The following is a 13,212-nucleotide window of genomic DNA, read 5'->3' on the forward strand; positions in this document are numbered from 1 at the left end:
TCTGCCTGTTAGAGCTCGGAGAAGTGTATGTGGTGAGGCTTGATGTGACTACAGTGCATGATTTTGTACATAGCTCGTCAAGTTTGAATGTCATAGCATAACCTGCAGCAATCTATATATACATATTTACAGACATGAAGCTATTCTAAACGCACTGTACTGTCCAGTGTGTCTGCTCTCTGTGACTTAAAGGAGGATACTCCCCTTTTCGAATGCATCAGCAGCTTCCTCACTTCGTATTGGTCAGCAAAGCCCATTCACAATTTCTGTTGTGTAGCATGCATGTGTTTCGGGGTGAGTGAGTCACTGTATAGCTGCAGTCTATTTGCCTTTTAGTTGTGCTGTAGCCAGGGTGAATGGTGTGTTACAGTTTCTTCCCTTTTTCCAATACGTTTCTTCCTCTTTTTTTTTTTTTTTTTTTCCTCCTAAAAAGTATAATGCCCTGCTTTACCATGCAGTGGTATACAGGAGATGACTTCATCAACACACTTAGAATCTGTCATTGTGATTGTGTGTTTGCTCTTCCAGCCTGAAGAACTACTGATCAATAATTGTGGTGGACAAAGCATTTAGGTTAAATAGGTATTCTACCCGAAATGTACCTCATCATGCAGGGAAAATGAGCCTAAGAGTGTCATATCTGTTAAAGTTGGAGCAAATTTTAACAAGACTGTTGCATCATTTCATCGAAAACATTGGACACTTTATACGTTAATCATGTTTTTTGCATGTAAAATCTTAGGCAAGTTGTAACTAGAGCTCAGATAAATGTAGTGGAGTAAAACGTACAATATAAGTAATGTAGTATTATAAATGGGTTGAAGTATAAGTATAAAGTAGCGTAAAATGAAGAGTACAAGTACCAAGTAAGTAAATGTTCTTGGTTACACCAGTGACCAGTGTTTGGGCTGTAAATTCCACACCTCAGTGAAACGTATTCGTTTCAGGTGACATTTGATACTTGAAGTTCACTCAGCCCCTTATCCACTCGCACGCCCGTCTCTAATAAAGAGCAATGGGTCCACAAAGAGCTGCAGTGGTTGAAAACCGGATTAGGTAACGTGTTGTGAACAGAATGCAGAGACCCAACAGGTCAAAGTGCAACACCTCTGGGAAACTGCTTTGTTTTTGTGTGTGTGTGTGTGTGTGTGTGTGTGTGTGCTTGTTTAACTATATTTGTGGGGTCAAAATGCTGGACCCCACACGTTTAAAGGGATGTTTGAGGGTTAAGACTTGGTTTTAGCATTGGGGTTAGAATTAGGTTATGGTTAGGGTGAGGGTAAGGGTTAAGGTTAGGCATTTAGTTGTGATGGTTAATGTTAGGGTAAGGGGCTAGGGAATGCATTATGTCAATGACGGGTCCCCACATAGATAGTGCCACAAACCTGTGTGTGTGTGTGTGTGTGTGTGTGTGTGTGTGTGTGTGTGTGTGTGTGTGTGTGTGTGCGTGCGTGTGCGTGCGTGCGTGCGTGCGTGCGTCACCAATCATCATGCTTCCACTCGGTGACATGTTGCCCCCTTGGCAGGAAGTAGAACCACAGAGGTTATGTATTAAAGCTTGGTCCCCTGTTGGTTTGAATGATAAATGAGGAGGTTAAAGGTCTGTGGTGTATATATATATATATATAGTTTCCATGGAAACATACAGTAGTTGCATATACTGTAGCACATTTGCAGAAGTCGTTGCTCACTCCCTCCCGAAAAAAACATGAACCCCTGGGCGCCTATTTTGTTTTAGCGTTGAATCACAACACTTTGCTTTCCTTGCTGGGTGTGTCACTATAGAGTTAGATCACTGCTTTAAAGCTGATAAGACGCATGACTCTTTGTTGGTGTCCATAGTTCACTCTGGCATAATGTGGATGGAATAGTGTGAGTCAGTGAAGGTGGGTTCCTCAGTAAAAAAAAAAAAACATGAAGTGGCATGGAGGGAAGAAATGATTCAATTGAAGAAAAAAAAAAAAAAGATTGGTGTCTTCAGGCGCCACTTTACATGGCTGAAAACAGACCGATCCATTCCCTGTGTTCATAATAAATGTTGCGGTGCCACACAGGGAAAATTAGCCTAAGAGTGTCATATCTGTTAAAGTTGGAGCTAATTTTAACAAGACTGTTGCATCATTTCATGGAAAACATTGGATCACACTTATATACGTTAATCGTGTGTTTTGCACGTCAAATCTTAGGCAAGTAGTAACTAGAGCTCAGATAAATGTAGTGGAGTAAAAAGTACAATATAAGTAATATAGTATTATAAATGGGTTGAAGTATAAGTATAAAGTAGAATAACATGTGCCACACCTTGTCGGTGCATGCAGGTTTGTTTTCTTAGTGGGTGTTGCCAAGATCTTGTAGCTTCTTGTTGGGAAAATTGCTCTAATAGTTATGCCATGTCTTGTGCTAATCCTGCAGAGTATCTTCACACTTAAAGAGCATTTGGCCTTTACGGTGGAATCCTTTTTATGAATGTTTCTGTCCAAGAGCACAGATGGCAGTGGTGTATATAGAGAGAGACTCGACCTCGACCAATACAAAGTGTCCTAGACAATAATGGCGCATCTGTGCACAATGAATGTGCCCTGATAAGCCCTGACTCAGATGCAGGTGTGAACAGTCGAGAGGCTTTTTTATTTTTTTTTAACCCAGTGATGAATCCGTTTGTCCTATAGCAATCAAACAAGTCTGGTATCTTGGGGATTTCCTCTTTTCTTAACTGCTTTTATGTCAACTAAATGGAACTTGTAATTGCTATTCTGAAGATCCATCAAATGGTGTTATTTTCAACGACACCACGTGTGTTAAATGTTTCAAAATCGATTCCAATTTGTCCTTTTCATACGTGTCTGACGCTTAACTGTGGCTTCTCTATGTTGCAGATGAACGAGATCGAGTACAGAAGAAGACCTTTACAAAATGGGTCAACAAGCACCTGATAAAGGTAAGGACCCATCCTTGACTTTCGTATTGTACTCTAAAGGCACATTCCTGCTCGCGCATGCCTACAGTGTCATCGTCCATTTTCATTTACACACGAACAAGGCACACTAAAATAACAAAAATGTTCTCTGAACGACATGAACATGTCGGGGACTGCTTTCTTATGTAGCAGCCACAGTGCATACCAAAGAGTAAAAGTCCCTGAAATGTGTGGTCCAGGACTAAACAATACTGTACAAGTGGCAAGCAGCAGATGTGCTCTCAGCCAATCATCACACTGATTCACCATCATTCACAGGAGGCTATGTGGAGTTTTTGGTAAATCAGTGGCTCCCAAACTTTATCACATCAAGGACCCTTATACTGACACAAATTAGACCAAGGGACCCCCCCCCCCTCCTCCATTTGATAAGACTGTGTTCCAGGGTCCCTCGTCTGAAAGGATTTTTTGCTTTTAGATGTTACTTATGGATGGAATTAATGTGAAAATAAATGATTTTCTCTTTTGCTGGGGACCCCCTGAAACCCCTTTTAAGGACCCCTCGGGGGTCCCCGGACCCTAGTTTGGGAACTACTCTAATAAATGTTGCACCTCAAATATTGAGAAGCGATTGGTATCTAAGCGATTGCTTTATATTTGTGTTGGCAAGAATTTTGATGTCGTGTTAATATTTACACTAAATGATGATGGATTAATGATGGGTGATTAAAACTAATAATCATTTATAATAATGTCTTTAGAAGGAAGATAACGTTTTGGTTTGCAGGAGGTTTTATGAGATGCCAGATTAAATATCAAATGCCCTGATGACCTTTAACGGAACAAAGTTTATTGTATGCATGAGACGCACTTTTATGACCACGGACTCTGATGCATTGAAAGTGACACCCCCCACCCCCCCATCACAAAAACAATCATTAGCCAGTCAGTTATTGTCTCACACTTGGTCTCTAGCATTGCACCGTTATGGCAGGGCTTACCAGAAGTTCAGTCTGTCATCAGCTGTGAGTCTGTGTGAACCATCCGTCAGCGCACGTCCACCCTCACCTACCTCACTCTCTATTCTCAAACTAGGACCTGAAAGCCATCCTGCGTCACACAGTCGGAGGGGTAAACCGGTCAGTAAAGTCAAACACGCCCTACTCCTCACTCTGGAGTTTCTCATTAGGAGTGAAAAATGACTTCTTCATTTTTTCCTTCCAGGAATATCTCATTGGCAGCAATGCATTTACAGCCTTTTTGACATTCAGTGCTTCCACATTATTTTGTATAATATTCACTCCACAGACACAGGGCCTTTCATTTTTTTTTTTTTTTTTAGAAATGGAACAAGAAGGAAAAAGTAAGCACAACCAATGTTTTCCTTTCCATGAATGTGCAGAGCTAACCTATTCTGCTACCACAGTATGAGAACACACTGCAGTTTCTCTTAAGTGTTCGCTGTGATTTTTGGAGGGTGAGTCACAGACATCTGGACTCACTTAGCTCCTTCTGAGAAGGCAAATTCGGGTCTCGGCCCGGAGCCCATGGTGGTTAAGGCCAACGGTAGCACATGTGCTGCACAGACTCCTGGGCCTGGGTGGCTACCTGCGTTCATGCACGGCCTAAACTGACGGGCATGCACTTTCTCAAAAGTTTGAAGGTTTGCACGTCAATATCCGTATCGAAAATGGATCTTTTTAACTAAGAGGAGCATCAAATAACAAGAAAAGGAACATCACCTCCACCTACAGTCAGCTATTGAAAATGTCATTGAAGGAAAAAAGGCACACATTTGGTTGGGAAAGCGTTAACTCCGTGGCTGAATTCGCAAGACTGCTCCTCTAAGGTTAAACTGTTGTTAAAGTGATTTATTGGCTAAATGGTTGGCTTGACAAGGCCAGACTATAGGTTGGGCGCAGCCATGAAAAGCCGTAAAGGGCCATAGAGTGGTTTCCCCGGCTCAGTAAATCTTTTTATACTGTGCAACGTCAGAACAGCTGCAGAACAAAAATCTCTTTTCTAGTAGGATCTTACATTTGATTAGATTAAAAACTACAATTGTTGCACATGGAATGTCGGTAGAGCTGCGAAGATCCACTGATTAATCACTGTACGTATTGTATAATCGCTGTACTTATTGTAAAAGCCCTCCAACACTCCTGCACACTGTACATACTGTATATTTATTTATTCTGTATTGCCATAGTCATAGCCTGTCCATACCTGTCCATACCTTGCACTCTGTATATACTGTAGCACATGTTATTTAATATGTATTTAATCACTGCTTAAGCACTTCTGGTTAGACACTAACTACATTTCGTTGCTCTGTACTTGTGACATGTGCAGTGACAATTACGTTGAATCGAATCTAATCACTTTGAAAGCCCTCCATAGTCTAGCTCCTCCATACCTGTCTGAACTCCTTCAGCCCTACACTCCATCCCGAACTCTCCGATCCTCCTCTTCCTCACTGCTCTCCACCCCTTCTGCCCGCCTGTCCACAATGGGGATTAGAGCCTTCAGCCATTCTGCTCCTCGCCTTTGGAACGCCCTCCCACTATCCATCCGTACCATAGAGTCTCTACCCACATTTAAAACCTCCCTCAAAACCCACCTTTTCCATAAGGCCTACCCCACATGATACATTCTCCATCAAAATAATGGATTGATTGCTTTATTTAAATTTTCTATCTCAATCTTTTAAATGTGTTTGTTTGTAATTCTATTGGCCTTTTTAACTGTATTTTTGCTTGTTTTAAACTGTAAGGTGACCTTGAGTGCTATGGAAGGCACCCATAAATAAAATGTATTATTATTATTATTATAATCGATTAGTTGTCAACTACTGAATTCATTTTGATAATGGATGAATCGGTTTGAGTCATTTTGTATGAAAAAAAGCAAAGATTCTCAGATTCCAGCTTCTTAAATCTGAATCTTCTCTAGTTTCTTCACTCCTCTGTGACAGTAAACTGAACATGTTTTGAGTTGTGGACATAACGAGACATTTGAGGACGTCATCTTGGGCTTTGGGAAAACACTGATCCACACGTTTCGTAACCGATTAACCCGAGAAAATAATCGACAGATGAATCAACAATCAAAATAATCATACCTTGCAGCCCTGTGTCAGATTATACCGGACTATTCATTTAAAGGGTCGCTTTTAGAGTTTAGAGGGAACGCACAACATTACGTTAAACCCGAAGCATGTTAAGCGTTTTGTTTCCAGGCTGTGGAACAGGAGCCGGCCGAGGCGCTGTCAGCCATCTGCGCTAATGACTTCCACTTTGAAAAGTTTACACAGCAGCTCTTTTAAACTCTGAGAGGGCAATTTGTCGCATAACGCCTACCTTTCAGCTGCAACAGTGTGGCAGATCAGCCTCAGAGACCACAGCCTCTTCAATACAAAGTAATTAAAGGGTGGCGATAGATGGAGTACACACTAAGGAGATACACTACAAGATGAGCACACAATTCGACATACAAACAAAGGAAATGTGCAATCAAAAATATGGTTAATGTGTTTAAAGTGGTATTTAATTGTGTGCAACTCAAGAATGCAGATATGTCTAATACATATAGGGTTGTGCAATTAATCGACATTCGAGCGTATACGATTTTGGCTCCTAATGATCACAAAAACAGATTATTTTGCACATGGATTAGTTTTTTCTTTTTTCTTTTTTTTTTTTAAGTTCAATAATTGGAACATCTTTCCAAAATGAGTAATCATGTTAAATAATCGTGATTTCAAGATTCACCAGAATAATTGTGATTATGCGGGGTTTTTTCTCTTCTCATATTCGAGCAGCACTGACAGTACACAATGAAAGTTGAACAAGACCACACAATACACCCTCCTGAGGATGTTTTAAATGTGTAGACAGCGAGCCCTAGTGGTGGCAGTGTTGGTTACCTTGACTACACTCAGATCGCCACTGTGCTGTGCGTCTTCGCTCTGCAGGAAGGGAGGAGCTTACAGTATGTCTAACGTTTGGATAACTGGATTTGAAATTCTTGCCAACATAAATGAGACACTGTTGTAACTTGTGAAGAGAAATGTGCTTTCATTCCATTTGAGGGCCGAGGCCTCCTTCACCCACGTGACCAAACACACACACACACACACACACACACACACACACACACACACTTGGAGGACAGATGCGTGAACTGGATTTTGTTGAATTAATGAATCTGTTTTATCCTTTTTGTCTCTAACCCTAACCCTACCATCATGTCCGTCCTCTAACTTTCCATTTCATCCAAATCACTGCTCTTCATTTCATTGTCCTCCTCTTCTCTCTTCTTTGTTTCCACTCTTTCCGTTTCTCCATTACTCATCCATCCGTTTTCTCTTTTTTTTTCTCCACCTTTCGTCCCTCTTCACCCAGAATCAGAGGGCAGAGGTAGGTACTGGCACGTCCCAGCAGGACTGTACTAAATGTCTGGTCATGGGCGCTTTTTTTTTTTGCATGGGCACCTTTCTCTTATTTGTTTTTCTGTTTTCCTCCTCGTATCCTATCTTCTGTTTCACTGGCATCACCACAACATCTTCCCTCACTGTCTGGGTGCAAGTACACCACACCACCGTTATATACTGTAAACATGAAGTATATATTGTTAAGTTTTAGTTGATTTTATGATCCCCAGCACATCTTTTTTTTTTCTTTTTTTTTTTTTTTTTACCTCACTGATCTGGCTGTTATTCGTTCCCATCTATCACTTTTCAGGGATGACAGCTGACATTTGGCATCTGCATTAGGAGCCAAGTTTGGCTGCTCACGGCTATGCATTCCTGACCTGTGTAGAGTTGTACCAGCGGAGAGAACGCTCAGAGCACTGTCAAAAAAAGCTAACCAACGCTGCTGGGTAGCAGTCTCAAAATCAGAATAAAACACGTCTGTTACTGAAAGCTGAACTAGTCAAAGTCATCTTTCGCCATCATATTTGACAGCTCATTAGCAGGGCCACACGAAATCTGCGGTCGCAGATTTAAATAAATACATAAATCGGAATTTTAATACATCTCCACCTCAAGCTGAAAATCAGCCAGCTAAATTCCATATTTTTTTAAATTTTTATTATGGGTCGCCGCTGAAAGAATTTCCACAGATTCCGTGTGGGGCTGCTCATTAGGTTTCACAAAATCACGTTTTTAATAAAATGCTTCTGAGAGCTTTTGTCACATAGAGACCATCGGCAACAACGTTCATCAAAGAACCATGTCTGTCGACAACTAAACTGAATTAAATACCGCAGCACTGCTTTTGTGTTCTGCTTCGGTTAGTACTAAAACAAATGCACTAGCTGTCAGTCCTGTATAGCTGTCAGTCCTGTGTATATAATATGGTTGTTTGTGTAAATCATGGTGCACTGCTCGCATCTTGAATCTTTGTGCCATATCTTTCCTCTGTGACATGGTGTTTTTTCCCTTTTGTCCCGGCAGTCGCAGCGTCACGTCACAGACCTGTATGAAGACCTCCGCGATGGACATAACCTGATCTCGCTGTTGGAGGTCCTCTCCGGCGAATCGCTGGTGAGTATCGCCGCGGTGTCTGATTTCTGACCCAACTCTGCTTCTTTTACCTGAGTCCATATCCACGACGTTCCACTTCCCGAAGTTGCTCCGTTGCCGCAGGAAATTCCGCCGGATGCGTGTATTTTCGCTGATGTCCGTTTCCTTCCTCTTTCTTTGTGTTGGCGTTCTAAACTCCGGTGGATTTCTGAGGACTATGGTTAACTGCTCCTCAGATCTCTGCAGGGTAAATCCAGACAGCTAACTAGACTATCTGTCCAATCTGAGTTTTCTGTTGCACGACTAAAACAACTTTTGAACGTACACGTTCCACAGTCTTGTAGTCTAGTTTTTTGTAGTGAGTATACTGTCATTTTTTTCCTTCCCAGCATTAGACTCGCCCGTCCCAGAGCAATGCGTTCCAGAGCGACAACCCCATACGTTTTTTTGTAACGTTATCGCATAAAGCATCAGCCTCATCTGGCTCATTTTCTGTAGTTTCTGTAGGCTAACGTTAAAGGAACACGCTGACTTATTGGGACTTTGGCTTATTCACCCTAACCCCTAGAGTTAGACAACTCCATACATACCCTTCTCATGTCCGTGCGTGTTGTAACTCTGTCTGACGCCCCCAGCGCTAGCTAAGCGTAGCACAGATCCTGGGGGTAACCGCTTCCAACCAGGATCTGTGCTAGGCTTAGCTAGCGCTGGGGGCATCAGACAGAGTTACAACACGCACGGAGATGAGAAGGGTATGTATGGACTTGTCTAACTCTGGGGGGGGGTCCCAATGAGTCGGCGTGTTCCTTTTAACATCTGCTGCAGTGTCACTCGAAGCAGCAGTAGCTTTAGGGGCCGGCATACCAAAACACTGCAAGAGTGTAGTTTAAATTTGCTTTCATTTCATATCTACTTGAGTGATTCACATTAGTTCATTTCAAATTTGCGCAGAGAATGATGGCCAAGCAACTGTGTTGTTGGTCCTAGGTGATTCGCAACACAGACGGGGTAAATTTATGAACGTAAGTTTGACAGTTGCGTTACGTTATCCTTGCGTTTTTGTAAGTGGGTATACTGAAATCCTTGACCTTTCCTAGTGGGTATACTCCATATATCTGCGTATCACGTAGACTACAAAACCAAATCCTTTCCGAGGCTATTTTGCAGCGGCTCCGTGCGGAGCTTAGCACCGCCCATGACGATTGTGATTGGTTTAAAGAAATGCCAATAAACCAGAGCACGTTTTTCTCCTATCCCAGAATGCTGTGTGGAGTAGACAGACCCTCCTCCGCACCGCAGCGTGTGGATGGTCTGGCAAAGCGATACTACACTTTTACCTCAACCATCCTCCAAAACCCAAACCTTATCCAGACTATTTACATGAGGTCTGGAGTACTTATCTTGAGTCAACCTGGAATATCATCCCCCGTGGCAACAAGCTGTAACCAATCGCTGCCAAGTTGTCCGTCAAAGGCTTAATCACCCTGAGCTGAACTCTGCTAAACAAAAACTTGTTATTTACTGACTTTGGCAGCTCTTGAGTCTTTGAATCCATATTTCTCCGTCTCAACTATCTATGAAACTTTCATTTATTTGTTTTTTCGATTTTTTTATCAAATGTTTAATTTTTTTTTATTTCGAGCATGTCAAATTCAACATAAAAACAGCAGTTGTTGAAAACATATCCAACAAATCCATAATGCGACTTCTCATACAACCTTTCTATGGCTTTAACCCTCCTGTTGTCTTCGTTTTCAAAGTTTCTATATCAGAAATATGGGTTTCTTTTAACCAAATTACCCCAAAATAACATGGATGGTTCCATACACGCTCTTCGCAGGTAAAATTTGGAAAAAATGGTTTCAGAACCGTATATATCCCAACAAAAAATTGACATATACCAGTGATTGTCCACTCGGCATCCTCTGATCTTAACTATTTGTTGTCATAATTTCAGCTTTTTTGTAACTCACAATTTAGACATAATATTATATAAATGAGATTTATTGACCATGAATTTCAAAAATAAGTGTAAAACTAGTGGTCATAAGTTGGTGTTAGTGGTATACTGGTGGTAGCGGGGGGGGAGAGGAAGTAAAAAGCGACACAAACATCAAAAAAAAAGGATCAAAAACTTGGAAAAAGGCAACAAAATTGCCAAAAAAAGTGTTCATTTTCTATTTTGACAAGTTGCATAGTAGACGGTAAGACAACACAAGGGTTAACTAAAAACACGAAGGCTTACCCGGGCCACCAGGCTCATTTCAAAGCCAGCGTTCTTTATTTGACACCCCCGGGGCTTCAGATCTCCATACAGAAGCTTCTCTGCTGCTGTAGCTCATTGCTCCCTCCACCAGCTCCAGCTCAGCTCATCTTCTCCATAGCCTTGACACATTACCGTCACTTTGGCCTGTGTGTGCATGTGTGTGTGAACTATATTTCTATCTGATGTACGGTTCTCCTTCTCTGCTGCTTCTCTTCCTCGCCTCTTATTTTCCTTCCTATTACCTTGGTCTGTGTGTGCTGATCTCTGGCCCACGGCCTCGGCCTCCTCCCTCTGCTCTGTCCGGGGCTAGCTGAGGGAGAGAGACGTGGGCAGGAGCGCTCGGTTGGTGAGTGGCTCCATAACTTCCAGTAGACATCTTTTTCTTTTTTTCTTTTCTACATTTTTTTTTTTTCTTTTTAATTCATCCGCGCTTTCTCCGTGATCTGGCTGTGCATGGTATCCAGATTAAGCATGGGCCCGTGTGAGATTCTGACAGGATGATAACCTTCAGCAAAAAACATGTGTTTTATATATACTCCGGTATCGCAGTATTGCGGTATTGCAGTATTGCGGTATTGCAATTACAGCTTTAAAATGTCTTATTTTGAAATGTCGGGGTAAAAAAAACTATTGTCCATTTTTAAACCCGCATTGGCAGGTAGAGGGATGTCCAAACTGCACTTTCTGCCCTTGACTCAAAATACACAAAAAAACAAACAGCTCACACCACAGGAACGGTATGACGGAACATTTTAGTGGTTTTAAAACCGGGACTTTTTAAAACCGCGGTATCCCTTAAAACAGGTTACCGGCCCATGCCTAATCCAGATCTCCATGGCGAGTCAAGTGTTTTGTTGCCTTTTTTCTTTCTCTCAATCAGTACGTTTACATGCACACCAATATTCCACTATTATTCAGAATATGACAATATTTCAAATTTGATACAGGTCATGTAAACAGCATATTCCGGTTGGATATTCCGAATAAGGACTTTTTCTGAATATAGCATTTTCCTATTAAAACACGTGGGATATTCCGGTATTATTCAGGTTTTGGAGGCATTCTTTGGACATGGATACAGCGCATTTGGAATATGCGTCTCAATCAGGGTTTTTACAGCAGGCTTATGGCCTCTTGCCTGTTTACGGCTTGCGGTCAGCTCTGAGCGTTGCTATGGTTGCTGTTCACACACCAACCAGCTAACAGTTTGCAGGGCTGCAGACCTGATAAGAAGGAGAAACACAGCTACTTTTAAACATTATCAAAGACTTGGATATCAACAGGTTTTTGGATATGTGCGCACATCGCTTAATAATCGCACATAATCCTGTTTTGCACGGCTATATTAGTGGAATACTCACTTTCGTTAGCCATGTAAACAGTTTAGTCGGAATATCGTTTTTTTCGGAATTAGGCCAAAAACCGGAATATTGTGGCTTTCTTTAGGCATGTACTGTAGCTGCTGGATATTTACACAAATATCCAGGTATCAATATGTGCCGCTGACACTTACAGGACCCTTTTGATAAGCTTGGCAGTTTTTGGTGCAAGCAGTACTTGATTTGATGTGTTTATATTTGTTAAGGAACTTTTTTTTCTTTTAGTTCAGCATTTGCAATTCAAAGGACACAGCATTATGCATCATGAGGCTCTTCTTAGCTTACTGTCCGATGACATGAATTATACAAAACCGTGGCTCAGCCACTGCTAATTTCCTGCTGTAATTAGTATTATAAAGGGTTTATTATTATTTCCAAAAATATCCCCCTTTTGTCCCCTTATGTGTCAGATAGTGGTGAACAATCGGTCTGAGGCAAAGAAGGCAGTAACCTGTTAGATCGAATATTCAGCACGGTATCTCTGTGGGCATACTATAAATCAAAATACATGCCCACCAGAATGAATTCCTTGAAAAACTATCCAAGATTCACCGGTTATTACTACATTTATTCTATTCTGTTAAATGTCTTGCCACCTGATTTTTCAGTTGTCCTTTGCATTCATTATTCTGCTTGGATTGAATGCTTTCCTTCTCCTTCACCACGAGTCTACCAAAAGGGTCGTCTCTGACGGTCGAGTGTGTGTGTGTGTGTGTGTGTGTGTGTGTGTGTGTGTGTGTGTGTGTGTGTGTCATCTAACTAAACACGTCTCTGTCTCTTCCCTCTCCACCTCAGCCCAGAGAGAAAGGCCGCATGCGATTCCACAAACTGCAGAATGTACAGATCGCTCTGGACTTCCTCAGACACCGGCAGGTAGGACACCTAAAATCATACCTTGAGCCTTGACCAAACAATTAGGCCTGAAACAATTTTTACATAATCTCCGTTTCTTTGTTTAACTTCAATTTAATTACTAACTTTAGCCAGTCCCTCCAATATAACGTGATTATGCGATCACATAATTCAATGCATAATCATCCAAAGTCCGCATATTTATGCAGGGGCCGCATTTTTTCAAATACGCCGCACTTTCGGCACATTAATTGCCGCATAAATTGCTACA

At 41.6% G+C, this 13,212-nt stretch overlaps 1 protein-coding gene across 20 annotated transcripts in view; it reads left to right on the forward strand.

The window, feature by feature from the left end:
- LOC120562569 (plectin-like) overlaps window positions 1-13,212 on the forward strand; it is a 175,450-nt gene that overhangs the window by 125,063 nt on the left and 37,175 nt on the right. For 7 of the 20 annotated variants that reach the window (XM_039806326.1, XM_039806327.1, XM_039806316.1 and 4 more), the window contains 5 exons: window positions 2,877-2,938; window positions 7,321-7,335; window positions 8,376-8,465; window positions 11,021-11,056; window positions 12,885-12,962. In XM_039806326.1, the coding sequence (XP_039662260.1) occupies window positions 2,877-2,938; window positions 7,321-7,335; window positions 8,376-8,465; window positions 11,021-11,056; window positions 12,885-12,962 (281 nt within the window). The remainder of the gene's footprint in view (window positions 1-2,876; window positions 2,939-7,320; window positions 7,336-8,375; window positions 8,466-11,020; window positions 11,057-12,884; window positions 12,963-13,212) is intronic. The other 13 variants (XM_039806332.1, XM_039806334.1, XM_039806322.1 and 10 more) reach the window with 3 other exon arrangements.

Source organism: Perca fluviatilis, chromosome 7, assembly GCF_010015445.1.
Source record: "Perca fluviatilis chromosome 7, GENO_Pfluv_1.0, whole genome shotgun sequence".
Classification (NCBI taxonomy): Eukaryota; Metazoa; Chordata; class Actinopteri; order Perciformes; family Percidae; genus Perca; species Perca fluviatilis.